We start from the raw sequence: 27,899 nt of genomic DNA, 5'->3' as shown, positions 1-27,899 counted from the left end.
TGCTGTCGGCGCCATAGTCTCATTGGATCAACCTCATAGATCTTTGCGGCGCGTCGGAGAGTTAATTTTCGGTCATTTTTAAGGGCACGAAGTGCGAGAATAACATTAGCTTCACTATTGAATTCAGGCATATTGGGTGGTGAAGAAACAGTTGACGACGTAGACATGTTGTAGGTTGAGGGATTTTTGTAACACTCACGTGTTTGTAACACTCGCTTATCATGGACGTTATATCTTCACACTGTTTAGGTGGAGACATCATGATGGTGTTGCAATTCCATATCTCTTGTCTCCATTTACTTGTTGACTTGGGCTTAGTGGCATCAGTATTTCCCGTTGCGGGTTTCCTTTCCGCGGGATGCAATGTTGCCAACTAATTCATCACTGACGGACCTCGCGGCTGTCTAATTCAGGCCGCAAGATGTTGTCACCCATCTCATACGGCGGTATTTCAGGGACGGGCGCACGTTCCGTAGTCTGCTCCATCTCAGATCTTGCTCCCCCGCCTACTCGCTTAGGCCCGTTAGCTACTCTCTTCTTCCGTCGGCGGAGGAATAACATGACTGCAGCTATAACAACCCCCAACCCTACAACGGGGAGAACCACGGCGAGAATAATCGTAGCATCTTTTGAAAGACCAGAGCTCGAGTCTTTTTCGTCATCCGCGGCTGCTGTTGTGGATGAAGTTTCCTCAGCTTGCAGCGGTCCGATGATATATGTCGTCGGTGTTGTATCGCAACCCCAGGACGTAATCTTAGTGTGGTCGTCGGCCGCAGTTTGATAAATAAAGTAGACGCACCGCGATGAGGCTCCGTATGTGCTGAAAGTAGTGGTCAATCTCGGATATCGAATCAGAAGCAGTCTTACCATTTCATGATGGGATAATAAGGACAGAGTGAAGCAGCAGTGCCTCCACAATCGGGAGCTGAAGCATCCTCACATGTAGCAGGGATGTAACAGCTTGTCTCATCGCAACAGCCCCATGACTTGCCGCCGCTGGGAGTACTGCAGGTGGATGGGGGAGCGCAGGCTGCTGTGTAGTCTTTCCAGTTGTAAATGGCACCAGTTAGTGAGTCTGATTCCGTACTCCAGCCATATTTGCAGGTGCTTACCTGGATTGTCAGAAAAGTAGCCGCAAATTTGTGCATCAGTAGTAGCCTTGAGTGCCTTTCCTTGGACAGCGTCAGATTCATGCATGTGAGTCGGGCTGTTTCCCGGCGGTCGAAGTCCTTCCATCTTGCCAGCTCTAGACGTGAAGCTGATATTTATTGCGCATTTTGAAAATATTTCTACCTTATTATCTTATTATGTTCAGGGCGGATGGTGAAGACGGTATGACATCAACCTCCGATATTTGACGGCGGTCTCTTTAGTGGTGAAATTATCTGTTAACCATAAAAGTTTAAAATCGTTTAGACTACGCGCTAGACGATCTTTCAGATTTGAACTGTAATTCTATTGTGTTATAACCTTTCTAACATGCTCCTCTATATTGGGTGGTAGCATGAGACCATACTCATCTTTAGCGTACCTGAAGCAAAATTCCACGAGACCGAGACATGCATGTTTAGAGTCAACATAAGACCTTCCATTGTACTCTAACGCTCCCAACTCATAGAAATAGGCCTCATTGACTTCGAAAAATTGATGCACCACTGCTTCCGTTGGCTTCTGGTTGGTTTTGAAGAAAGCTGCAGCAACACATAACTTGAGCACTGCCGCGCCTCCCTTTGTCTGCACAAGCTTACTCTCCCTCTTTGCTACAAACTCTGGCTGTTTGTTTGCCTTGGGAGCCTTAGATTCCATGATCTCAGAGGCGGGAAGCCTGTCAGCCTTCTGGCTCCTGTACTCTGGATCCTCAATGAGTTTAAGGTCGTACCGCGCCAACAGTTCATCAAAACGTTCCATTATGACAACGACAGGGAGACGCTGCGCACGGATCGCCTCTGTGATCTCCTCACGGTTCATCCGCAACTGCTCTTTCGCCGCAGTCTTATCCTCCATGGACGCGATGCCATTCTCGGAGCAGAACTTTTGTTGCAGATATGCAATCAGCACTGCGACAGAGCGTGAGCGCCCGGATTTGCAGTGGATCAAGATATTCCTCCCCTCGCTGCTATGCAGCTTGATGAAAGCATTAGTCTCGTCGAAGTGGTCGATGAGATTAGAGTTGGCATTGTCCTCGAGTGGAATGATGAGTGGATGCTTGACGACACTGCTGTTCAAGCCGCTCTGGTCAGGATAGAACCTTTGCAGCCCGTAGGAAGCGTTTTCTTCGTCCCATGCCAGCGAGTCCTTGGGATGAATAGCAATTACCGCTTGAATGCCATTCTTCGTAAGAGTATCTTCGTTGAGTGCATGGTTCATGCCCCCGATGAAAATGCTCCCGGGTCCCGCAAGGTCTGGGTGGACAATGCGGGACATATCCGTGATGTCATTCCGGGTCCAGTCGCGGATCTCGTTCCAGAACTTGGCATGCAGGAAAGCGAGGTCGTCATGCGACGCAAGGTTGTCGAGTGCCTTGTACGTGGTCGGCTCATAGGAGGGGTTTTGCGCAAATAGCTCGCTCCACTCTGTTGACCGGGGCTGGCCCATCGCGATTAGAAAGGAACACGGATAAGAAGGAATTACGAAAGTAAAAAAATGCTGTCGATCCGAGAGAAGAGACTCGGATCTTCAGCTTATGCTCGAGGGTTGCAGTCTTGGCGGATGTAAGCTTCACCGGCATTACTGTAGAAATGTAATCACTACTTGTAGATCGGGACCAGGACGTGTTGCACGCTGATTGGTCCAAATGACATATTACTCTGTGGGGCTTTCTCACTTGTTTTGGTTCTGTTTTCTTGTTGTTGTGACCAGTCAAAGTGTGATGATAGTCAATTACATACCCTCACTTAACAAAAGCCAGAAATGAATTTGTCTAGTAATCTGATCACTCTCTGCCTAGCCAGGTCCTGTAAGTGCTGACGTTCTACCGGGCGTGCTCACTATTGCGGATACTCATCACTCCTGTTGCTGATCCTGCTGTTGGAGAGCTACCAGCTCTCGCTCGGCCTTGGTGACAGGCTCCTTGGGTAGAAGCCCAAAGTACCATGGCGCAACAATCGCGATAACACATCCGAAGCCGCAAGTAGCCGTCAGAGTAGCAAACCTGACCAAGTGCTGAGGAGCGTTGGTGCTGGGCCACAAATAACTTCCGTAGATGATGGCCAGATGGCCAAATGAGTTGACAAAGGCAATAGCAATGGAGCGCTTCTGGTCGGGGAATGGGACGACTCGCTGGTCCAATTGAGCATGAGAGGGAGTCCGGTGTAGAGGCCAGCGACAAGCAGGCACATCATGATATATTTGGCTATGGCAGAGTGAACGAAGGCTGAGATTATGCATGCGACAGCTGCAAGTCCGTAAAGACCGCAACTATGCCATCTTCTGTCTTGGAGCTTGTCTGAGGTCCATGACAGAGCCAATTGACAGACGGCGCCGGTGATCCAGATGGGGACAGTCATCCACTGCGCAGTGACCTTGGTATAGCCCATGGTCTTGAGAATGGTCGGAACAAAGTAAGAGATGGACATGCCGAGGATGATGATGCTGTATGCAATAAGAAAGAACCATGTCTTCCCATCGGTGACAACAGCCTTGAAGGCTTGCCACGAAGTCATACGGCGTGTTGTGCTGCCGACGCTGACCTGCCGATCCACGAGGATGCGAATCTGCGCGAGGCGACGCTGGTCCAGGGAGAAATAGCGGGCGTTGCGGGGATAGTCCGGTAGAAGAAAATATAGCCCGAAACCACAGAACACTGTGAGTGCGCCCTCCACGATGAATAGCCAACGCCAGCCGGATATACCCCGGACTCCTTCGAGACCTTTGACGATGGCACCGGCCATGATACCACCCAAAGCCGGAGCAATGCAGCCAGATGTGTAGAAAATACAAAACCGCTTGCCTACAAAGAGTCAGTAGATTGCAAAGATCGCAGAAGCAAATAATGCTTACCAATTTCCTTCTTGGTGTACCAGCACGTCAAAAGGTAGATGGCACCCGGGAAGAGACCAGCTTCGCCACAGCCGAGGAAGAATCGTCCGGCGAGGAAGCCGTTGTAGTTCTTGGCTTGTGAGAGGGCAATGACGATGCAACCCCAAACCCAGACGATGGTTGGAAGGTAGATTGACGGGCGGCATTTGTTCATGATCATGTTGGAGGGGACTTCGCAGAGGAAGTAGCCGACGAAAAAGAGGTACACAAGAAGCGAGTAGTCTGGCGTCTGCATGTGAGAAATATAGTAATTGGATATTTGAAGCTTGAACCATACCGTTGTCCTTCATGTTGAGACTCTCACTCATCCCAGCCGCATTCGCATTCGCCTCAACACGTCAGTCACTCTTGTTCTGTCCCTGTTGACATGTAGACTTACGATATTTCCACGATCCAGGTATGCAAGGACATACATCCACCATAAGCATGGCAGCAAAGTAAAGTCAATCTTGCGAACAAGACTTCTCTCCTCGGCTGTATCAGGGATATAGTTGGCCATCGCAATAGTGAGCTCCTCATCATCAGCCAGTGCATAGCCAGGCTTGACGATCTCGCCATCTACAAGGTCTTTAGAGACACGTTGCTGAGAGACAGGCTTGTCTCCATGTTTAGACTCCATCGTGATCGTGATGTAACTTTAGGAGAAAGGAACTGGATGCAAAAGACGAGGGAGAATGGCCTGTCGGGGAACATGAAGCCTTATATGTCAAGGATCGGCCACCGGCATACTTTCCCGATCGCCGAAAATCTTGCCTGATGGAAAGACTCACTTATTGCCTAGTTCATTGCTTCTCATGATAAGCATCGACTCGCTCTGCTCCATTCGTGCCATGACTGGAGGATGACTCGTGAGCAGAAGGAATCCTTGCACAATGCGGGACTATAGTGCGGGGTTCTTAACATTAAAAGCTTATTGAGGAAGGGAAAAACTAAAGGCGACGAGATAAGCATAACATATACCGGCGCGCAGATTTATAACCCGGCTATCAAATGCCAAGACCTATGCTTAAAGGCTAATCAACTTTAGATAAAAGATAAAGATTGTATTTATGGTATACTGGCTAATATTACCAGCTTAAAGTCAGGGCTTTTTTAAACGCCAATTGAGACACATATCTCTACAACTTTAGTCAAACTGCTAAAGTCTTATTGCCAGATGATGTATCTTTTACCCTTTAAGTAAAGGCCTTATGAAAGTTATCAAACTCGTGGTCAACCTCCTCATCGCCTGGCGTTCCATAGCCTCCCCCTCCAGGCGTATTGACCTGAATATACTCTCCAGGCTGAAGATGCACAATTGCCTTGCCACCCAGGTTAATTGCTTCCAACTCATGATCCTCGTTGAACTTGAAAGCAAGGTTCTTGCCCTGTTGGCCGCCATAGCCCCCGGCCATTCCGTAAGGTCTATACACTCGCCGATCACTCAAGACGCTGAACTTGAGATTTGCACGGGCCTCAATTTCCCGAACGATGCCATCGCCTCCACGCCAACGACCGTTTCCACCGCTGCCCTTCCGGATGCCATATCTTCGTACAAGGACGGCAGTGCGCTTTTCTATTATTTCACTATCGGTTTGACGAGTGTTTGTAGAGTGAACCTAAATACCGTGATTTAACAACTCAGCATTCGCGCGAAAGATGCAGAGCAGGACTTACATGCACGCCGCTCTCGCCGTTGTAGCCTTCACCAGCACCAACTCCTCCGCCAATCGACTCTCCATAATTCCACCCGGGTTCAATTTTACCCGTCACTAGATTCTTGCCTCCCATACCCCAGCCGAGAGCATTTGCGCAACCTTGGCTGGCGCCAAAGCGACCGAAAGCACGGAGGACTAGATCAATCACCCGTTGGCTCGCTAGTGTTGAGCCACAGATTGCCACTGTCGGAGTGGGATTAAGGATCGACCCAGTAGGCACGCGAATATCGCATGGTGCTAGGCAGCCCTCGTTCAAGGGGATGTCGAGATTGACCAAGCATCTTATGCTATAGATAATCGCCGAGTGAGTGATAGAGATGGGGCAGTTATAGTTTCCCCAGGCCTGGGGACCCGAGCCAGCGAAGTCATATATCGCACTGCCTGTGTCCTTGTTGATACTGATTCTGACTTTCATGGCAGTTCCATCATCCAGGTAATCTGTCGCTGAAAGAGGATCCGGATGCTCACGAGCCAGTTTCTTAAAGAATTCCCGCACTGCCAGCTCTGCATTATCTTGAATACCCATCATGTACTTGTGCACCACCTCTAGCGAATACTCATTACATAGGTTTTTAAGGAGGGTGATACCACGTTGGTTTGCTGAGGTTTGTGCTTTGAGGTCTGAGATGTTGTCTTGTATACGGCGTGTTGCGCTGCAGCCAGGATAAGTACTAACTTTCTCAAAAGCGGCCCGGACCTCGCTTTCGAGGAACTCGCCACCGCTAACGATCTTCATGGAGGATACGATTATACCTTCCTCCCATAGAGACCGCGACTCGGGCATCATACTGGTGATACCCATACCACCAATATCGGTATGATGACCCCGAGACGCAACGTAGAAAGCAATTCGATTTCCAACGAAAACAGGTGTAACCACTGTCAAGTCAGGGAGATGTGTCCCACCCCAAGAGGAATGATTCGTTAGCAGAACGTCTCCGGGCTTGAGCTTTCCGTTCCAGTGGCGGTGCTGAGCTTGGACGGCAAATTGCATGCTTCCGAGGTGGATAGGGATATGAGGAGCGTTAGCGACGAGTTTACCCTCAGGGGTGAAGATGGCGCAGGAAAAGTCGAGACGTTCTTTGATACTGCTTGAGATGGACGTTCGCTGGAGGGTGTTGCCCATTTGCTCCGCGATGGCCATGAAACGGTGCGCAAACACGGATAGTTGAATGGGGCTCAGGGTTTCTTGGGGTGTAGATAAGGTTCGTGAAATAGAAGGATTGGACGATCGCTCTTCAAGAAGTGTCTTTTCCAACATAACATAGTTGACCAGAACATGTGCCTTGAAGAGGGATTCAACCAAGATGGTCTGTGTCTCATCGATGATGATTGCCGGGCCGTTGATAAGGCTTCCCTCTGGAACATCACACAGTCTGAAAACTTTTGTATCCTGCCACGAGCCATCAAGGTATACCTTCTGCCTCCTAGTATAGTCGGAGAACACCATCCGTTTACTTGAAGCTAAATCCTCGGATGCTGACGTCTCATGACTCGGTGCGCCGGGGCTTCCCGAACCCCTAACTTTAACAGACTCGATAATTATAGGTCTCTCCATAGAAAAGGCGAATTCTCGCAGATGCATAGCCGTGAACGCTGCGGCATAGTCGCCATCAGCTGGCTTAGAGATGGAGAGATTCGTGTCAGTGCCAAAGTACTTCAACACAAGTGCCTCGTCGAAGACCATGCTTTCCGGTGCAGCTTTTTGGGACACCAATTCTTCAGTTACCTTGCTCTTCAGTGCTGACAAGAGCTTTTTCACCCCTTTCATGGCTTTTGCATCGAGCTCGGCTGCAAACGGCTCGAATACCTCACACTGAAGCTCTGCATGCGCGATACCATGTGCTGAGAGCAACGATGACAATTTGTGTATAATCACGCGTCTTATGCCAAGCTTATCAGCAATAGCGCAGGCATGCTGGCCACCTGCGCCACCAAAGCTCACGAGATCGTGGCTCTCCGGAGCGAAGCCTCTAGCTTCTGTTGCATTTCGAATAGGTCGACTCATCGTCTCGTTCGCTATGTTCAGGAAGCCTGACGCTACCTCCTCGGGTGTGAGATTCTGAGACGTCTGTCTGTTGAAGTCTTGTGTGATATGCTCAAACCTACGAGTCACGATCTCCATGTCCAGTTCTTGATCTCCAGACTCTCCAAAGATGGCAGGGAATGAGGAAAGTACGAGCCGTCCAAGGAACAGATTGGCATCTGTAACCGTCAGAGGACCTCCCTTTCTATAGCATGCAGGACCAGGGTGCGCTCCAGCAGACTCGGGCCCGACTGCTAACAGTCCGTTCCGGGCAAACAAGATGGATCCACCTCCCGCAGCAACAGTTGCAATATTGAGCATGGATAGGTTGATAGTTCGCCCTGCAATCGTCGTCTGTTGAAGAAAGTCGTAATTGCCATCATATCTCGAGACATCAGTGCTTGTACCACCCATGTCGAATCCAATAAGAGGTGTTCCCTCATTAACGTCGAAACACTTTGCGGTACCCACAACACCGCCAGCTGGTCCGCTCAAGAGTGCCTCATTTCCTCGGAACTTATCAGATTGCTTAAGACCACCGTCAGAGCACATGAAGTCTACCCTCTGAGGAGGACTCCTGAAACCGGCTTCGAAATTGTCGACATATCGTCTGATGATGGGGTACAAGTAGGCTTCTGAACAAGTGGAGTTGCTTCTTCTGAGAAAGTTGATGACTGGGCTGGTCTCAGAGGAGATAGTGACAAATATAAAACCGACGTCTTTGGCGATCCGAGCTACTATCCTCTCATGATCTGGAAAGAGGTAGGCATGCATGAAGCATACTGCGAGCGATGTGTAGCCTTGTTTGCGCAGGGCTTCGAGCTGCTGCCGAATGACTCTTTCATCGGGTCTCTTGAGGATTCGAATGACTTCACCGCTTGGAGTCCTGACCAAGTCCGGATCGCCCTCTGTATTGACTATTGCTTTCTTGTGAGGGTTCAGATCGTAGTCCTCTATGGTGATTCTCTCATCAATCTCCACAACAGCAGAGTGCAGGGCGGCTGGTTTGCGGATCTCCAGGTTGAATAGTTCAGGACGAGACTGGTCACCAATAACACAGACATCTTTGAAGCCTTTGGTAGTTGCAAAAGCAAATCTTTCACCATTCCCCGTCAGGAGGGCATTTGTTGCAACCGTGGTCCCGATACGGCATGATGCTACCATCTCTATGAGTCCCGAGAAAGAAAGCACCGCGGTTGCCAAGCTTACCTATTCTTGAAGCATCGAGCTTTTCACCAACGGGGATCTTCCTTCCCGTGTACTTCTCTAAGACTCTTCGGACTGCCTCAGTTGGTGCATCGGGGTAATTGGAGGGGTCTTCTGATAACAGCTTGAAAATGAATGGTTTGTCTCCATCTGCACCTGTAGCGATAACGTCACAGAACGTGCCGCCCCTATCGATTGAAATACTAATATCGCCCATTCTACCGACTTTGGTTCCTCAAACCTTGCTGCATAGGCACACAATATCCTCCAAGGCTGGTTTTTTATCGTTGATTGAAACAACATGCTTGAATAAGGAAGGCCCATTATTTCCGAGATGGCGCAATGGGGATCTACGTCGATGATCGGTCTGGTCCCGACGTGTTTTTCCATATGAAGAAACTTTCTTCATATCGCTCCTCTTCCGAACTTGCTTTCGCCGATCACTTTGGCATTCTCCCTGTCGCATTGCCAGCATCGCTTAATGGATGGTTTCATTCGCAACGCGTCTTATCATGACTACTGCTTATTAATACTGAAAACGGTTGATTTTAAATTAAACAGCATAAGGAAGTTCATCAAGCTACGCCGAATCAGAAATAACGCGGCTCTATATCAGTGAATATCGAATCAGTCTTTAGACCGCACGAGATAGTGTATAATCACAGCTCAGTTCAGATTAGAATTGTCCTATAATTCCAAAAACTGCCTGATCCTGGAAATGACCAAGTCTGTTCTTTCAATATGCACGCTATGGTTTGCGCCGGGAACCACGAGTAATTCTGCGTTCCTGATCCGATCAGCAATTAACCTCGAGTTATCTAGGACTGTCAGTATATGAGCACCCAATAGGCCAACTGACAGACTAACCCGGCGGACAAATCCAGTCTTGGTCGCCAACGATAACTAGAGTCTTTGCCTGAATGCTACCCAATTGATCGACGTAATCAAAGTACTTTTCGTCCTCGGAATAAAGATCATCTATACTATCAGTGTCATAATCCATGATGACGTGGCGTATGTGACATACTATGAGACTCAGCGACATAAACTGTATCTCGGCAAGTCTTGAGCCCGGCATTTGCATCGTAGTCTTCCCGATACAAAGGCATCATAGCAAAATGGACTAGTCGAAAATCTTCGTCGTCGTCATATGCGCCGAAGACCTTTTCTCGCAGCATCTCCTTAGAAAAGCTGGGTACTTTGCCGATCCTGGCTTCAAGGGTCTTAATAGCACCATCTTCATCTATAAGACACATCAGAATAGGAGGCGCAGACTACATATTTATAAGACCTACGATGATGCGAAGCTGCAGTCCCTCGCAGGATCAAGTACGAGACTTTGGAAGGATAGGTTATGGCATATTGCTGCGCCAGGAACCCTCCAAAGCTTCCACCACAGATAATAACTTTGTCATGAGGTCCTGAGAAATACTGCCGTACGGCCTCGATATCGTCGACGATCTGTTTAAAAGTATACGGCTTAGTACGAGAGCTCTGGCCGTGGCCCCGAAAGTCAAACGAAAGCACCCGAATCCTATCGTTGAGGCGACTGTATACTTTGTAGTCGGACCTATGATCACCTACTATTATCAGACTTATAGCCTCGGTCCAAGTCATCGGAACTTACCCATTCCTCTTCCGCCATGAAGGGTAATCATTAACGGCGCATCTTCCGGTCCGCTCAGCTCGTAAGCGAGCTGGGCTCCATTTGCTGTGATGAATTCAACCATTTTGCCCCTGGAGAAGCGTTTTTCAAGGGCACAAATAACAGGAAACATATCAACCAGCAGAAGTGCTTCGCTAAGCGTCAGATAGAAGCGATGGAAGACGACCGAGGATGATCCGAGCCTGAGCAAATGGTTTGGTTCACCGATCTTCAGCAGGCGGGATTATCCCGACAGGGAACCAACTTGCCTCTTTGGGTAATGATTGCGGCCTCAGTGCGCGAATAGTACAAGGTTCGCCGAAGCACGCAATTGCCTAACTAATGGCAAATTGTATGGTTGATGAAACTGGACGCACATGGATGTAACACTGAAATATTGATGCTCCCACTGAGGTTTCTTCCGTATCGATTCTGCTTCCACTTTCAGCGTTCACAACCATTCCACGGCAAATCGTCAGAATGGCTAGTCAGACAGTTGGCGACAATGCCATCAACACAGAACCGTCAATCGCTGCTATTGATGCTAAGAATCGTGTTTCCATCACTTCTGGGCCTGTACCTGCAAGCTTAAAGAACAATGACATTGCTCCATTGGCGAACAACAGGAGATGGTTCAGCTGGCATGAACCTGGGACTTCACCGGAGGAAAAGAAGCTCATTTTCAAGCTTGATTGGTTCATGTTGAGTTTTGCATGTCTGATGTTTTTCATCAAGCAGGTAAATACTATCTTTCCAGCAAATACACTGTGCTAATTATGGTAGCTCGATCAAAACAATATTTCCAATGCTTATGTGTCAGGAATGGCGGATGAACTCGGCTTTGGCCCTGGAAACGAACTCTCGTGGATGAACACCTATTTCTCTATTGGAACGATCCTTGGCGGTCTCGTGTCCAACTTGATCATCACTGTTTTGCGCCCTCGAATTTGGCTCTCAAGCTGCCTCATAACCTGGTCCGTCTTCGTCCTGGCTCTGTTTAAATGCAACCACGCCTATCAATTCTATGTACTCAGGTTCTTCATCGGTGTATTTGAGTCTGCCGCTTGGCCTGGTGTTATGTACTGCTTAGGCTCCTGGTATCGCAAGAGCGAGTTGGCGCGTCGAAGCGGGCTGTTCGTCATGAGCGGTGTTATTGGCCAGATGTTCTCTGGTTATCTGCAAGCTGCTCTATTTACTGGCATGCATGGCAAAGGCGGCATGTCCGCTTGGCGATGGTTATTTGTCTTCGATTTCATCCTTGCTATCCCAGTTGCGGCCTATGGATTTGTGAGCTCTCTTTTCTTATCATCATGACAACCTTTTGCTGACATATTCAGATCACTTTCCCTGATACTCCACATACCACAAGAGCATTCTATTTCAATGAATGGGAAAGGGAAAGGTCCCGCCAGCGTATCGAAGAAGAGGGCCGCAGGCCTGTTGGAAAGATGGACTGGAGTGTTATACGTCGAATCTTTGGCTCATGGCAGGTCTATTCATTCACGGCAGCATACTCTTTCTGGACTTTGACATGTGGAAGGTAAGTCGATCCATATGTTCCTAGCATATTCTGCGTCTAATGTAAAACAGCTACGTGATGCAATACTTCGGAATTTACTTGAAGAAGACCGGCTGGTACACGGTACCCGAGATCAATAACATTCCGACCTGTATCGGCGCCGTCAACTTCGTCGTCATGGTATCAACAGGCTATATCGCCGATAAGCTCGGGGGACGTGCTCTGGTCTGTGGCGTTGTAGGATGCTGGATGATTCTCAACTACTCCATCCTCACAGCTTGGGACGTTCCTCACAAGCTTCGAATGGCGGCTTTCATCATGCACGGCTGCTACGGATGCTTCACACCTCTAATTGCGGGATGGGCCAACGAGGCTTGTGGTGGAGACCAACAGAAGCGTGCGTTCGTACTAAGCTTCATGGTTTCTGTTGGATCTGCAGTGGTCATTCCCTTCCAACAGATCCAGATGGCATCTGGTGAGGCTCCTGAGTTTGCAAAGACGCATGGATGGGGCAGTGCACTTGCCTGGGTTGTGGCTTTGACACTGTGGACTGGTGTCGGTCTACCACTGGTACAGCGATGGAGGCAGAAGGAGGTTATAGTGACTAACAGAGAGGATGAGGTGACTGAGGTTTAGGTATTGTTCTGTAGTTTCATACCCAAATAAAGAATCTGACTGCACATCAACAACAAATCTAGCAATTATAAATGCAATTAAGAGTAAGGCCCGGCCATTAATAGACTATGACCCGTTGTATCTTGAATGAAGTCTACGAAGTGTAGTATACGACATCCAAGGACCACGAGGGCCAGAATAACCTACACCAACTCTTGCAATCTACCGACCGCTTTTAATACCGAATAGTTAGGTAATCCTTCCAGAACATTTAAATGGGCCAGGGGAGGGCTTGGCGGGGTGACTCCGTGGAGATGCTTCGACTGGTGTGGAGAAATATGGTCTCCCCGCGGAGATGCAAAACTCTGTCCCTGACAATGTCACCCACGCCATGACATGACAGCTCGTTCTGATCTGATGGAAAACCATTCGATTTAACCTCGTAGAAGACTTCAAGAGCTGCTGATTTCATCGGGCCGTTATTGAGTTGAGGCGCTGACTGAAATGTACGCCAGCATGGCTTTGCCTCTCACCGAGACATGACCCATGCCACGTTATCGGGCGAAGCAATATTGCGAAGGGTCACCGGCCATGTCCGCTAGCTGTGAGGTTCTAGCGATGAGTCCTGGTAATAATGGAAGATATACTGTTGCGATATCCTTGGCTAGTGAACCCGCCACTCTTCCTGACCCATGCAAGACAAGACTTAGGAATCCCCATCGGATTAAATCACTTAGAGACAGGTTTATGGTAAAGAATGTTGTCAATGGTGTAAGTTCATGTCTAATTAAGTAGCGGTACTCTAAGTCTAAGAATCGTAACATTTTCGTATCTCTCATTCCACCGATGAATGCCCTACTTCGCAAGAACGCTGGCCGGCACTGAAACAGGCGCTGAATCGATCCTGCTCTCCTCATCGGTGACGGTGCTCTTATTCCTGTTGGCAAGGAAATGCATGTGCATGTGAGAGTCCACATGGGGACCCTGGTACTCAACACCGTCAACCTTGACAGGGTCCTCGTCAAACAAGTACATGTACCAGTAATACACACCGACAAACATGCCACCGCCAATAATGTTACCAACCGTAGCTGGGATCATGCCCTTCCAAATGTACAGACCGACGGTAAGATCAGGTGTCTTGAGCCAAATTGCAAGAGACATGTAAAACATGTTGGCGACAACGTGCTCGAGGCCTAGGACGACGAAGGCGAAGATGGGCCACCACGTGCCGATGACCTTGGAAGCGAGATCCTTGGCTTGGATGCCGAGGAAGACGGCGAGGCATACGAGCCAGTTGCACCCGATGGCTTTGAGGAAGATTTGATGAACTTGTGGCGATATTTGCTTTTTGCTGGCGAAAGACATCACGACTTCCTTGTAGGGTGACGCATCAAAGACACCGCCATCTGATAAATTGTTAATTGCAACCTTAGCATTGAGTGGGCTCAATGACTTACATCCCATAATGATAGACATCACAAATAGCGATCCTGCAAGATTGCCGAAAAAGCAAAGGAACCAATGCAGCAGCATCTTTCGGATCGCAAGCCGACCTTGCAGAACAGCAGTCAAAGTAAACTAAAATCCCATCAGCCACAACACACCAAAGGACCATCAAGCTAGCTTACCATAGTAGTAGCAGTAAACAAGTCCGCGCCCGTAAGGACAACAAGTACTAGACCCAGAGGGAAAACACCAGCGCCAAAGAGTTTAACCAGGCCGGGCGCGTTTTCAGTGTACCAGGGTGCTGTCATGGCACAGAGCGAGACGCCACAGCCAAAGCCAAGGAGACATCCCGCGGAGACGGCGGAGAGGAAGACCTTGTCGGGACGCATGTTGCCTCTCTTGACGCCAGAACGGGAAACAAGCTCGATTGTTTCTTGGGGCGTGTAGGCCGCCAGGTTGGAGATGCTAACCACGAGAGGATTACTCATGATGAAATGATGTAGCGTAAAGTTGTAGTAGTATATAATTGAAGAATTGTCTTAGAGATTTGATAGAGGTTGAGGTAGGTCGAGCCTTTTATTCAGAGTTGATAAACACTATGCAAGCTTATCGCAGACTCAAGTCCGTCTAGACCCTGTCCTATCATGCCAAGTCAGGAGAGTTATGGATTCTTATCAGCTTGAGATCATAGGCTATCGGACTGGTGGTGAGATGGTTTTGTCGCTGTCATTCATAAACCCAGCCCTAGCAGAGAAAAAGACTCATTGCTAGACCCGGCGATCTCGGCCACTCTCTCCACCATCAGAGCATTGGGAGTAGAAAATCCTGCTGTTTCAGGGCTATTGACTTCTCGGCAGTGAGTGCTAAGACTACAGCGGTATAGCATTAGATATCCGGTCCTATCACACTGACATATACCAGGTCTTCATCCACTTTCTTAGCTCTGCTCAGTGGCCTGACTTGCAGAATACTTTAGACCCCTGTAGTGGACCGAAATTATGCGCTGGAATGGGGGGCAGAGCCGCAGGAGTCCCCACTGCCCTATTTAGAACCTAATCTTTGGGTACCGTCCCGGCGGGCTCCGGTCATTTCTCACCTGAGAGAATTGGGCGGAAGTAATGGAACGATTTGGGTTCACCTTGGGCTGACCGACCCTAACCGCCCCAGGGTCAATTGAGCAGAACCAATTACAGCATTCCAATTCCCAAGTCTCGCGGCAATAATTCACATTCCAACCAAACCTTGGCTTTTTTGCGCTAATCATGGCGGTCTGTCCAGGATCTATCTGCACCTTACATAGCATTACTGTGAAGCCACCATGCATTTCAACATCCCACGCCGCAAATGCCTATTGAATGTTGAAATAACGCATCGGCGGCCGCATATAATGTTGAAATTTCGATGCTTGCGGCCAATGCCGCCTTGAGGTTCAGGTCGTTTTGCGGGCCGCGAACGCCGCAGGTCAGATCTTTTTTTTTCGAGATCGGAAAAAAAAGATGGGGGTTCAGCGGCCGTCAAATACTGCGGGTTATGCATTTCCGAAATGGTGGAGGAATAGGGTAATGCTATTATCTAGCATAATCTCTGGGGTTCGTGATACTTGAGTAAATAATTACTAAATCAGTGCGTAACTAATGACGCGGCGGTATTATATCTTGCGAGATGTTCCGAAACGTGGTGGGTATTCCAGCAGATACTGCCAGTGGCAAATTTTGGTTTGTGAATCCCAATTACGTGTATTTTAACCAAGCTAGGGGAGGAAATAAAGCTCAGGACTTTGACCCTAAACGCTACAATACTTAGGTAAATCTAGCCTAAACTTAGGGGAATCTTTACTAAGTTTATTTTGACACCCTACAGTAAGGTCCAGTGTTTTCTTGTCCCCTGAGGCCAAGTGCTTTCTACTGATTTAAGCTCTCAGCCACTAGGCTCAACTGTATTTCACATTATACACGTTCATACTATCGGGATTGGTCAGGGGCCATGGCGCAACGTCTAGGTTGTCTGGTAGATGCATTATTCGTTAGCTGAGGCCTAAGGCCTGAAGCTTATGTTCGTCAGACACAACTTAGTACAGGCATATCATTTTCTTGCAATGTTTTTATGTCGACCATTATACTCTACCCTCTCACAATTAACCGCCGAGAGGCGCCATAGATGTCAAGAGTCTGTGTCAAAATCGGTTTCATCGGGCTGCCCCCCTCTTCAGCATTCACGGCCTGGTCGATAAAGAGGGTACTATACTATGTTTTAGAATTCAATGGTGGGCAGGGGGGTTGCAATAGTGATCGATAATATAGAAGAGAATTGAAAATTTTATGCTATTGATTGAAGGTTTATAAGATCAAACTTACCTCCCTACTTGTTCTAAACCTCCTTCAGTGAAGCAGGCTTGAGGAGTTGCAATACGTTGACTTGACCATTGTGAATAAGCAAATAAGAGAGCCTAACACTCATATCAACGAAGGTCTAGTGGCCATCGTCGAATCCATTTCTATGAAGACCAATAAACAGGAAGAATCTGTCTCAAGGCTACAGGGGAACAAAGTATTTGCTGGAACCTTGTCAGCCATCTTCTCGAGACAGATCAGCTTGGCCCCTCAAACGCGAAACTATATGGCGATTACAGTTTTCCTTTTGAGAAACTTCTTATTGCAGTAGTCTGGGTGGGCACTTTTTACCAGCGCCTTGATAATACGGACTCTCAAATTGGCTCTCCCCGCAATGCATTACTTATAAGGCTAGGTGTCGACAGTCTGTTGCTTTCGTCACTGATTTGTTTCTACATATATGTCAGCAAATCAGCCATGATAGTGAGTGAGGGACCCTACGCCAGATTGTGACCCCATAAGCTCACCGGCCTGCATCTTGAATGGGCAAATTGGGTGACAGCGCTCTCCGTTTTCATACGCCACGAAGATACTTCGTCGGACTCATGGTTACCACCAGGACCACTCGCTTCGGTATTGGTGAGACCTGACCACTTAAGATACAGCAGGATGACTACATGCATACGCCCGGCCATGGGGACAGCCGACAGATATAGCTAGCCATATGAGGCTGACGCTGAAATGAGGCCTGCTAACTCCACTCAGGTGCATAATCTTCAGATTCTGGCAGCAGCCAATCACTACCTACCACTACAATGGGCACAAGCTGGCACAGACCCTCAATTTAAATTCATCCCGCCACCCATAGCTGTTACGACCTTAGCCTCATTCTGCCTTTACTTGTCTTTGCTAAGACAGCTGACCTATTACCTCTCCCTCATAACGAGACAACGAAAAATTGCATCACGTTCCCAGCTTCATTATGCCTACCACGAGGCCCCAAATAAACAATGAACAATGGCTGCAACAAAAGGAATTCATTAGATACGAGTACCTTGTGAGAAATACATCTCTCGCAAGCCTTCTTGCTCTATTGGCAGGCCGAGGTCTTGCTACAACGTCAGTTTGTCCCCGTTAACCGTCATAATTATTTGCTAATACCAATCCAGAAAAGCACAACTAGAATACCGGCTGAAGCTATGGCGATTTTCGAAGAACCTTGACCAAGAAGTTTGGAGATCTGTTGCAAGAAAGATCAAGAGGCGAAGTGACGTTGGGAAGAAGAGTGAAGTCATACACAATGGCAACCGAATCAAACATTCCAAAGTAATTAAGGAAACGGCACGCCATTGTATGAGCTTATATCAAGAACTCGCTCTTCGTAAGTTGTATGACGGTGTCGAAATTTAGCCTAATAATATCCAGGACCACGATCTCCGAGCCCAATAAACCCAAGCCTCGTCGTTTGCAGTCCATTGCCTATCGAGCAAGACACTGTTTGGCCGCCGAGCATTCCATGGCTCATGCTTCGAGATCTTCTTTGCGATAGTAAGTCACCGTATCTCGATTTTAATACCTATCCAGTAACCTTCGTTCAGACGCAACCAGTTTTGTGAGCCCTAGTGCCGTCAGGGTCTATCGAAGTGCAGATTCCCATGTACTTCTGTCGTCCATAGTACAGGCTTTGAGCCAGTCTCGGACAAACAGGCTATATTGTTCCTTCCAAGAACTAGCAGTCAGTATAGGTGCTTCAATGCCACAATGGTACCTTGGAGAATCTACGCATACTGCCAGTATTCTTCTAGGCAATGAAGTAAGCGAAATCTTGCCTGCATACATCAAGTTTATGATGTATGCATTGTCAAACGGAACGAGATCTTTTGACAGGGCGCAGTGGGACATATTCAGTTCTATTCTGAGAGAGAATATGCCAGACCTTCAGCCAAAACTACGACAACTTCAGAGCCACAGCATTACTATTAGAGCATTCTTGGAGAAAGTCTTCCAAATGGAGATTTACTGGGCAACTCATATTGATGACCCCGCTAATCGCCATAAGGACTATCTCCCCCATAGGTCTTTGGATATAATTCAGATGCTGTTAGAGTCAGGTCTAGATCCAAATCACTGTGTCGCAGAACATAATGTCAGGTTGCTTACACCGATTGGGCGGGCTCTCAACATCGGCCATATTGACCTGACTGAATTACTTCTCTCCTTCAACGTCCGCATTGACCATACACAGACAAGTTTCGACGGACAAAATGCTATCTACACGATTTTGCGCGGACGTCTTTCCAATGCTCTTCAGTTACGGCTCCTCAATCTGTTAAAGGAGTACAAAGCTATCAGTCTAGAAGAAATCCTTTGCGGAGCGCTCAGACTTGACGACATGGAGCTCATCGAAGGGATTTTGCAAGAAAATATTGATGTCACCAAGGGCCACCTCGAATGGAGGATCTGTGAAGCAAATGAACTCGTTGATAAAAGCAACATTTTGTTCTATGAATCCCCTCTTACCACATCCCTAGGGCGGAACTGTCATTGGACTACAAAATTACTGAATCACCATTCAGTACAGAAAGCTCCGTCAAAAGTCCTCACGGGAGAAATTTTCATTGCAGCCGCTATCAGAGGAGATTGTCAAATTATCAGTCAACTCCAAGACCTTTCTCCCTCTGGCCTTACTTGCAAGTGGAATGGCATTACGTGCTTAGGGGCTGCAGTGGCGTATAATAACGTACCAGTAGCTCAGTTGCTCCTCGAGCGCAATGATTGCACATCGCCTGATCTATTACTGATAGCAGCCCATTATGGCTATGAGGATATGGTAAGACTACTCCTCCAGCACGGTCTTTCACCTGATGAGATGGTCAGCCAAGATGATGTGCAGTGGTTAAAGTATTTCGCTGATGGACCGCCTATGCCGAAGAACGGTGGCTCAATCCTTGATACTATTCTTCAAGTCCGTTCAAAGCGCTGGAATGCGTCGAAAGCAAATTGCTTGTTGATTTTGATCGAGGGAGGAGCCCGGCTTCTGGGTGGTGAAATAGCCAGGCTGGCAGAAATTGGCTTTCGAGAGCCATTACAAGCTGCACTTGACAGAGGGATGAGCCCGAACGACGAAGACGAGTGTGGCCGAACCGCAATTCAATGCGCTTTATACCCCTATAGGTATCTTCAAATCGGCGGTTCAAGGCATTTTAACACAGGCTGCGAGGTCAACCAACGATACAGAATCATCAAGTTACTTCTAGAAGCTGGGGCTAAGCAAGTCGGCGAAGTTGTCGATGCCATTCGAGAAAGCGATTATAATGTCACAAAGCTTCTTCTCGAGAATGGCGGTACCTTGAAAGATATCAACGAAAGGGGAGTCTCATGCCTCGAGGCTCTAATCATGAGCTCTAATAATATTAGATTTATTGGTGGTGGCAACCATTGCTTTCACGACAACTACCCATTTTGCGACAGAGAAACGCCGAGAAAGGATCACAATATTCGATTTGGAGTCCAAGATGGTGGTGCTATAGCTTGTACAAGTTGCGCAGCAAGCTGGTTTGATAGTGGCCCGGACGAACGAGATTTTCTCCAGGCACTACTTGAAAAACAAGACGACCCTATTGATGCCGGACCAATCTGCGCAGCGATACAAGTCAAAGACTGGGACCTACTTGATCGCCTTCTTTTACGTCTTCACAAGGAAACAAATTGCCACTTGCTAGAAGGCACAGCTATTGGACTAGCTGCTAGGGCTGGACAAGTGGAAGTCTTGGAGAAGCTTTTGAGTCGATTTCATCATCCATCCGCAATCCAGTCCGGTTTCATCCCATTCCACATCAGCCACGGTCAATTGGTACTACGTCCAAGCGATGACAAATTACTAACGTTTAATGATCACCCATGGGTTTATGACACGAATGACTTCTGGCGTAAGGACCAAGTCTTCGGATTACGAGGAGTAGCTAGTCCCTTGGCACTGGCAGCTTTAGGAGTAGATTCTTCAGGTTTTGAAGCGCTTCTGGCACATGGCTGCTGTGCGGACAAGACTACCTTTACCGTCATAGTGCAAAAGGAATCGGCTTCTGTGTATCTCGATCTCATGAGAAAGCACAGTCAACAGCTTGATACCCGGTTCCCCTCTCAGTCGACCTTAAGCTCAATATTACTTGGCCCGATCAAAAATGGCAACGTTGAGTTACTCAAAAGATTAGTGGACGCAGGCTCTGATGTCAACGATCATAATGTCACAATAGATTCAAACCGATCTCCACTACAACTTTCTGCTCAACTCGGGGACCTAGGTATGGTGCACTACCTGATAGAAAAGCAGGCTGATGTTAATTCTCCGCCATCATTCTCAAGGGGCGGTACTGCACTGCAGTTTGCAGCAATAGGTGGATATATGGGAATAGCGAACTTACTAATAGACCATGGCGCCCGCATTAATGCCAAGGGATCACGAAAAGATGGTAGAACTGCTCTGGAAGGGGCAGCAGAACACGGAAGGCTTGATATGCTAGAGCTGCTACTTCAGAGGGGTGCTGCCTGGTCAAATTATGGACGTCAACAATTTATCTCCGCAGTGCGGCTGGCTTCAAAGAATGCGCATTATGCTATAGTTGATTGGTTAAAGAATCGTTATGGTTGGACAGAAGAGGATGAGGACTTTCTGGAAAATGGCATGGATTATTGGCGAGGTTGGGACATTCGCTGTAAGAATTGCCGATATTTCTGTTGCGACGAGATACATGGCATTGAGGATGACTGCATACATTATTACCCTGCCGATATAGAGGAGGAATGGGCTGCTGAGTGCTATTATTGCAAGTTGGAGGATATGGAAGATGATGAATCCCAGTCCGGAGGTGAGGAGGTTTTATATCAAGGACCAGGACAAGAGCTGGACGATTATGATATTTTCTTTGAGCCGTGGGTAAGCGATTATAGTCTCTTATTTGATTAGTTATTATCATCCTGTTAGTTTTATCTTCAACAGTGCCATATTTCTAAAGGTATAATCTAACTATGAAGTATAATTAAAAAGATTTTATATACCATATTGTAATAAACAGGCATCCCCCACTCCGCCTAGGTGAACCTGGACTACAACTGAATACGGGTAATCTATCAGCCTGCCTTCTGCTTTCGGGGAGCTTAGTTCTTCGGCTGTGAGCATGAGCACCCAGCCACAGCTCTCAACATCAGATAAGATATATAGCCCACAGCTTCCCATTGAAGGAGACATTGGAGGATATTCGGGGTCTACCAGAAGCTTTAGGGCATGTGGGGTTGCGATAGAGGGAGCTTACGTGGAAAGCAATGCCACATTGGTTGATATCTGGATCATACTCCTCAAGCTTGGTGAGGCGCCGTGACACAACGCCTAAATCAAAAGCTTCACCTATCATTTTGGGCTGAAGCATATGGCTCAGAGCTTATCATTTGCAAATAGACATCAGCTACTCTCTCGTCTAGGTGCGAGCCTCAAAGAGGTCCGATATACTTCTCGACATTTGCGGCGGAAGAATAATGTGGCCATTGGCAAATCATCGCGCGGGAGTATTTCTCATAGCCATGCTAGATCCCTCTGAGCAGAAAACATTTGAGTCAACATGGAACTCGCTTAAATACGTGAAGGAATCGGAATGTCACCTGAAACCGTATCAAACATTCTTTCCATACAGGTCGGCTCAACCCCTCATAGGTAAATATTATTTGTCGATTACAGTTTGAATGAGCAATCAAGCATTACAGCGACTCGTGATGAAGCCCTCACCTAGGCCCTAATTCGAAAGCATAAGTAGGAACGGCCCATATAATTGGCCTTTCCCCCTTCAATTCTCTCCATTGGGTGAGCTTCATTCAGAGAATTTGTCATGTGCAGCAACAACTTGGCCCGACCGTCTATGCAAGTTCGACACATTGGGTACTGCAAAGAACAATATTAAACTCATCAACCGCAGAGAAAATGCGCTGGAACAACCTCTACGCGGAGGCTCGACTAGAAATTCTCGACTTCGTCGCCAATTCCACCATTCATGAGAAAGGCTCCATCGCACGATATGCCTGCGTATCTCGAGAATGGCAGGACTGGTTCGAGATCTTCACATTCAAGCGCGTGGAAGTCTCACTGTCCAATATCATGCTCTTCATCAACGCGTTCCTGAAGATCCGCCGTCGAAAATACCTCCAATGCATCGGCGTGAGACTCGATCTGCCGGTTCACAAACACATTCGAGATCCGTTCCTTCATCGAAACGAATTTGCCAACATAAATCAGCAAATGAAAGCCCTTGCGCAGAAAGCTTCTACGTTACACCGCGAATATCCATGGCTGAGACATCAAGAGGAGGAAAACAACCGTGCTTTCACGATCATCTTGCGGGGTTTATTCATGGAGCTTTTCCAGTGGAAAAGGGAGGATTGCCATCACGACGGTATCGAGCTAGAGCTCATTGCCGATGCCAAAAGTCACTGGCAAAAGACTGCGGAAGAATACCTGGCACTCGATCCTCCTAGCGATATTGGCAACGGGACCTTTTATAACAGTCTCTCAAGTGAGCTCCGGGTCTTTCATGCGCCTCCGTATCAGGGACGTAATGTACTGCACGATGCCGAGTTGGACTTTCACTTTTGGCTCAAGCTAGACGGGCCTATCGGAGTAAAATTAGGTCCTGAAGTCCAGGTCATCTCAAGCCTATCGATCCTTCGACGAAGTGTTCGTCATTTTGATCCGGAATCTATCGCTCACATTGTAAGCCTACTTCCGCATCTAAGGACACTCCGATGGGAGGTCAGGCGTCATGCACATTGGGAAACCGAGCATAAATTTCATCGTCATTTGCGAATGCTTCTATCCGCTTTGTCTCCGGATATGGATAAGGTCAGGATCCAACAGCAGCCCATCTCAAAGCCGCCGGATAGTCCTGGGCCGTCTGAACAACTCCCAGGTCTGGGTCCACGTCTGATCCTGTCATGTCCATTTCTCACCAATATCTACTTGGACATTAGTGTCGACATTGCGAAGTTCTTTAGCATGCAGAAATATTTGCAATCTGTTCAAAACGTCTGCATAAGAACTTCCCAGGCACTACTCGACGAAGTTCCCAACACATCGAATCAACTCTTTGGCGGGTTTGGAAGGGCGGTCTCCACTATGCCAAAGCTCAAGGCCCTGTGTGTCTTTAACAAAAACGATTCGGTAGCTTGCGTGATCAACTACCGCGTTGAGAGTAAGGGCTTTGAGGTCGTTGTCCACTGCAGTTGGCCATTTGAGGTCAAAAGTGATACTAAGGCCCACTGGAGAAAGGCTGGGGGACGTCCATCTGACGAGCCTTATTGGTTGCTACTCCAAAATTCGTACGATGGGGTCAAACGTGAGATTATATCGCAACAGCAGTGGCACAGTAATCTCTGCTGAATATGCACATTTGGAGCAAATTTTTCGAATTGCTGATTATAATAAAGAGAAAGTCGAGGATGCGATGCGAAAAGTCTTGAGAATAATAATGCAGGCCTAGGCGCCGTGGCGTGGGGAGGACAAAATCACGAGTCTGCTAGGATCGTTAGAAGACTCCCCAACCTGAGAAAGTTTCACATATCTGGTGCAGGCGCCAAATCTCTCATCTGACTTGCTCTCTATTGTGTGTAATACCCCTACAGTTTATGTTGACGTCCTGCGATGCCTCTATCAATAGAGCATTGCATTAGGGTCACATTTCTGTAACCCTTCCTGCATTCCCTCCCAACAGACTCGTCAAGAGTCGCCCGTTTAAAGCCTTGCTTGAAAATGAATCCAATATGGTAGTTATCAGCATATGTCAAGAGATGGGTTATGGGGGAAGTAGCCTTGATACAGTCTTTCAGGTGATCCATGAGAGCTGCACCATAACCTTTTATCTGCTCCTTAGATGACACAGCACAAAAGGCAACCTCAGCAACATTCCAGGTCCCAAGCTGTCGAAATGTTATCCCGCCGATGGTCTCTTGGGGCTTGCGGACGATGGCGATAGATCGATACTTGGGATCGTTGACGTGACGTTCGATGTAGTCGTTTGACATCTCCGGATATTGATATTGGAAAATGGACTTGAGGCTTTCCAGGGTCTCCATACTATCTTTACCGCCGTCATTATAGACGACCTGAAATTTTACCTCGCCATTTCGCTCTGCGATGACAGCGGGCTCGACAACAGTCAGGGCGGTTCCTATTCGATGGAGTGTCGATTCTCACCTTTTCAGGCACAGCAGTCTTGCCAATCATGTCCTTAGGCTGAAAGTGTAGTACTTGAGCCTCGGCAGGAAAAATGGTGTCAAGTGTTATAGTGAGTTCCTCCGAAGCCGATTGATTCGCGACAGTTGGTGGGTGGCAGGGCAGAGACTGTTTGCTATCCATTTGCAATACTTGACTAAAAGGTCACGACATTCAATATTTAGAAGTAAAAATTAATTGAAGAATGAACCTAGAGCGGGAGTGTTTATATATTGGCTAGAACTTGCAAGCACCTGACCTACCATGTGACCGTGTAAAGTTGTTGGTTGCCTAGATATACATCAACCTGCCTAAGGCTGCCTAAACTCTTCCATAGGCTTACTTAATCCAGCTTAATTGTACCGAGCATCCATATCTACTTAAGCTTACTCAAAGCTACATAAACTGTTCATTCCTGGTGATCTACTAGTCATGCAGCGCAGTCCCTCTTTTAAGCTCATTCACAACTCTCACAGGATATGATATTCTCGGCCCTCAAAAAAGCATATAATAATCAGGCATAATAATAATAATCACTGCCTTCAATACTAGTGACTAATACCCTTTAACGACTCTGCTATACCTATGAGCGGCAGAAAGTATCCCTTCACATCGAAATCCTCCGCAGTCACCAAACAAGGCAGAAGACTTACCAGCACAACGGAATTACGCCACTGATGCTACTTAAATACTCGCCCCGGCAGCGATAAAAATGCAGCCAACGGCCTAGATGATGAACGCGGGGACTAAAACACCATCATCGTTGAGCTTTTTAGCTATACCTTTTAGGCTATCATCCAGGCAATGAAGGCATAAGTCTGCCTTTAGGTCAGTTATGCATAGAGTTCAAAGAGCTGTGGTTGCACTAGAGGTCATCGTCACGGGAATATGCAAGCTTGGAAATTTTATGTCAATTTGTAGTCATTTATCCTATCCAAGACTTATCCCAGGCCAACCATGTCCAGATCATTATTATTGTGCCTGTGCTAACCTTTCCAACCCATTCCATTCTAAGGTATCATGAGTGTTTTGTACTCGTACAGCAATCTTTTCAAATCACCATCTGCGAACAATAGCGCGACGTCCAGGATATGTAGGCGCCACTGTTGCGTTCTTACCCGACACTCCACCAGAGGGTAGAAGAACAGGGATGTCAGGGTGCTGTAAAGCTTCGGCTTCAGCGATGGGCATCTCGCCCGCACCTTCGTGGGGTTCGGCGGGCTGAGGTGAAGCGGGGTGCTCAGCTGCAGGTGCCTCGTGCGCCATGGTCGCTATTGGGGCAGCAGGATGTTCGGCCGCGGGTGCTTCGTGGCCCATTGTCGCAACTGGTGCTGCCGGGTGCTCCACGACGACGGGCGTCTCATGAGCTGGTGCTGCTGGAGCAGCGGGGTGTTCGACGGCAACTGGTGTTTCGTGAGCTGGAGGCGCGGCGGGATGCTCAGGTACAACGGTCTCGTGAGGCGCTGCAACTTCTTCTGCTGGTGTGTGTTCAGGCACCTCCACGACAACTGTCTCGTGTGGTGGTGCCTCATGGGCTGGTGCCTCATGCTCGGGCTGTTCAATAACCACGACGGGATGCTCTTGGGGAGCTTCGACGGGATGAGCGGTAGGTTGAGCAGCGACGTGCTCAGTGACTGTTTGGATGACAGTTACATGCACTGGCTTCTCAACCTCGACAGTGTGGACAACCTCAACAGGTTTCTCAACTTCAACAGTGTGGATCTGCTGAACAGGCTTCTCGACAACCTGAGTGTGCACCACTGTGACGGGTACTTCGACGTTGACAGGTTTCTCGACTTCGACAACTGAAGTATGGACTACTGTGTTCTCAACCACGGATGTATGGATGACAGTCACAGGCTTCTCAACAGGTACCTCAACGGGTTGAGTGTGAATTACTGTGACTGGTACCTGAACTGGGACCTCGACTGGCTGGGTGTGAATAACTGTGACGAGCTTCTCGACCTCAACGGGCTGTGTATGGATGACGGTGACAGGCTGTTCAACTGTCTGGTGCACGACAGATGTCTCAACGACTGTCACAGGTTTCTCAACCTCGACTGGTACAGTATGCACAACGGTAACTGGCTGCTCAATGGTTTGATGAATAACTGAAGTTTCGACCACTGTAACAGGCTTCTCGACTTCGACTGGTTGGGTATGGATGACTGTAACAGGCTGCTCGATGGTTTGGTGTACGACAGATGTCTCGACAACTGTGACTGGTTGTTCAATCGTTTGGTGGACAGTCTCGACAACTGTGACTGGCTTTTTGACCTCGACTTCGACGGGCTGGGTGTGAATGACTGTGACAGGCAGCTCAACTGTTTGGTGAACAACAGAAGTCTCAACCACAGTAACAGGCTGCTCGATCGTTTGGTGAACCGTCTCGATGACTGTAACGGGCTTCTCGACTTCCTGGTGGACGATCGAAGTCTCGATGACTGTGACTGGTTTCTCAACAGGAACATGCGGAACCTCCGTCACGGTCGCATGTACCGTCTCAGTCTGGTGAACAACCTCGGTCACATGAACAGTCTCGTGGACAGTCTCATGAACAACCTCCCCAGGTATCGTCACGTGCACCGTCTCATGGACCGTCTCATGAACAGTGACCGGCTCGCACGCCACAGGCGCAGCCTCCTCGGCAGGAGGATTTCTTCGAAAGAACGACGGAGAAGCAGTCGCCAGACCAGCAAAGACGGAAGCAGAAATGATTGTTGAAAAGTGCATGACAGGCCACTTCGAACCTCGGACAGCAGTATTAAGGATAAGCGATTAGGAAGGAAAGTCGACTCGGCGATACCAGATCGCGTGGTTGATGTAATAAAATGAACGGCAGGTTAATAAATTAAGAAGAAACAAACGACAATAAAGAATCGAATGGGAAGGGATGATCACAAAACACGCTCCAGGCGGAAATAGAGCGAAAAGAAAGAATGTGTAAAGAGAGAGGGAGAGGGATGAAAAAGGCTAAAAGCGCGGGAAAAGGCGAGGTTTTTCTTCGTCTTGGCCATGATGTTTTGGCGTCGCATTCCATCCAGGGAACATGAGACGTGGCTACCCTTCGGCCGGTGTTGAATCCGCTCCAAAATGTCATGATTTTTGTTTTTCTCGCGCCCT

The 27,899-nt window shown here is 48.0% G+C and overlaps 11 protein-coding genes across 11 annotated transcripts; 3 read left to right on the top strand and 8 right to left on the bottom strand.

The window, feature by feature from the left end:
• Positions 1-381: 381 nt before the first annotated feature.
• Positions 382-1,236, bottom strand: FMAN_13970 (uncharacterized protein; the record flags this gene model as incomplete). The annotated part of the gene is made up of 3 exons (XM_041833506.1): positions 382-820; positions 988-1,033; positions 1,113-1,236. The coding sequence occupies 3 exons, from the start codon at positions 1,234-1,236 to the stop codon at positions 382-384; spliced, it is 609 nt and encodes a 202-aa protein (XP_041683864.1).
• Positions 1,237-1,455: 219 nt separating this feature from the next.
• Positions 1,456-2,595, bottom strand: FMAN_13969 (uncharacterized protein; the record flags this gene model as incomplete). The annotated part of the gene is made up of 1 exon (XM_041833505.1): positions 1,456-2,595. The coding sequence occupies one exon, from the start codon at positions 2,593-2,595 to the stop codon at positions 1,456-1,458; it is 1,140 nt and encodes a 379-aa protein (XP_041683863.1).
• Positions 2,596-3,003: 408 nt separating this feature from the next.
• FMAN_13968 (uncharacterized protein) lies at positions 3,004-4,657 on the bottom strand (the record flags this gene model as incomplete). Its single annotated transcript, XM_041833504.1, has 5 exons — positions 3,004-3,279; positions 3,327-3,949; positions 4,000-4,260; positions 4,316-4,367; positions 4,418-4,657. 5 exons carry the CDS (start codon positions 4,655-4,657, stop codon positions 3,004-3,006), a joined length of 1,452 nt encoding a protein of 483 aa, XP_041683862.1.
• A 556-nt stretch (positions 4,658-5,213) lies between these two features.
• Positions 5,214-9,184, bottom strand: FMAN_13967 (uncharacterized protein; the record flags this gene model as incomplete). Its single annotated transcript, XM_041833503.1, has 3 exons — positions 5,214-5,636; positions 5,695-8,918; positions 8,971-9,184. 3 exons carry the CDS (start codon positions 9,182-9,184, stop codon positions 5,214-5,216), a joined length of 3,861 nt encoding a protein of 1,286 aa, XP_041683861.1.
• A 470-nt stretch (positions 9,185-9,654) lies between these two features.
• FMAN_13966 (uncharacterized protein) lies at positions 9,655-10,697 on the bottom strand (the record flags this gene model as incomplete). The annotated part of the gene is made up of 5 exons (XM_041833502.1): positions 9,655-9,785; positions 9,835-9,945; positions 9,995-10,210; positions 10,263-10,547; positions 10,595-10,697. 5 exons carry the CDS (start codon positions 10,695-10,697, stop codon positions 9,655-9,657), a joined length of 846 nt encoding a protein of 281 aa, XP_041683860.1.
• Positions 10,698-11,092: 395 nt separating this feature from the next.
• Positions 11,093-12,767, top strand: FMAN_13965 (uncharacterized protein; the record flags this gene model as incomplete). The annotated part of the gene is made up of 4 exons (XM_041833501.1): positions 11,093-11,350; positions 11,396-11,899; positions 11,950-12,152; positions 12,203-12,767. The coding sequence occupies 4 exons, from the start codon at positions 11,093-11,095 to the stop codon at positions 12,765-12,767; spliced, it is 1,530 nt and encodes a 509-aa protein (XP_041683859.1).
• An 834-nt stretch (positions 12,768-13,601) lies between these two features.
• On the bottom strand, positions 13,602-14,683 carry FMAN_13964 (uncharacterized protein; the record flags this gene model as incomplete). Its single annotated transcript, XM_041833500.1, has 3 exons — positions 13,602-14,155; positions 14,207-14,327; positions 14,378-14,683. 3 exons carry the CDS (start codon positions 14,681-14,683, stop codon positions 13,602-13,604), a joined length of 981 nt encoding a protein of 326 aa, XP_041683858.1.
• A 2,824-nt stretch (positions 14,684-17,507) lies between these two features.
• FMAN_13963 (uncharacterized protein) lies at positions 17,508-21,488 on the top strand (the record flags this gene model as incomplete). The annotated part of the gene is made up of 4 exons (XM_041833499.1): positions 17,508-17,644; positions 17,695-17,906; positions 17,951-18,073; positions 18,124-21,488. The coding sequence occupies 4 exons, from the start codon at positions 17,508-17,510 to the stop codon at positions 21,486-21,488; spliced, it is 3,837 nt and encodes a 1,278-aa protein (XP_041683857.1).
• A 1,005-nt stretch (positions 21,489-22,493) lies between these two features.
• Positions 22,494-23,945, top strand: FMAN_13962 (uncharacterized protein; the record flags this gene model as incomplete). The annotated part of the gene is made up of 1 exon (XM_041833498.1): positions 22,494-23,945. The coding sequence occupies one exon, from the start codon at positions 22,494-22,496 to the stop codon at positions 23,943-23,945; it is 1,452 nt and encodes a 483-aa protein (XP_041683856.1).
• A 236-nt stretch (positions 23,946-24,181) lies between these two features.
• FMAN_13961 (putative histone acetyltransferase) lies at positions 24,182-24,920 on the bottom strand (the record flags this gene model as incomplete). The annotated part of the gene is made up of 2 exons (XM_041833497.1): positions 24,182-24,709; positions 24,759-24,920. 2 exons carry the CDS (start codon positions 24,918-24,920, stop codon positions 24,182-24,184), a joined length of 690 nt encoding a protein of 229 aa, XP_041683855.1.
• Positions 24,921-25,832: 912 nt separating this feature from the next.
• Positions 25,833-27,509, bottom strand: FMAN_13960 (uncharacterized protein; the record flags this gene model as incomplete). Its single annotated transcript, XM_041833495.1, has 1 exon — positions 25,833-27,509. One exon carries the CDS (start codon positions 27,507-27,509, stop codon positions 25,833-25,835), a length of 1,677 nt encoding a protein of 558 aa, XP_041683854.1.
• Between the last annotated feature and the right edge of the window lie 390 nt (positions 27,510-27,899).

This window comes from Fusarium mangiferae, assembly GCF_900044065.1.
Source record: "Fusarium mangiferae strain MRC7560 genome assembly, contig: FMAN_scaffold007, whole genome shotgun sequence".
Classification (NCBI taxonomy): Eukaryota; Fungi; Ascomycota; class Sordariomycetes; order Hypocreales; family Nectriaceae; genus Fusarium; species Fusarium mangiferae.
Note: the sequence above shows the minus strand (reverse complement) of the source record. Positions and strands in the feature narration are given on the sequence as shown.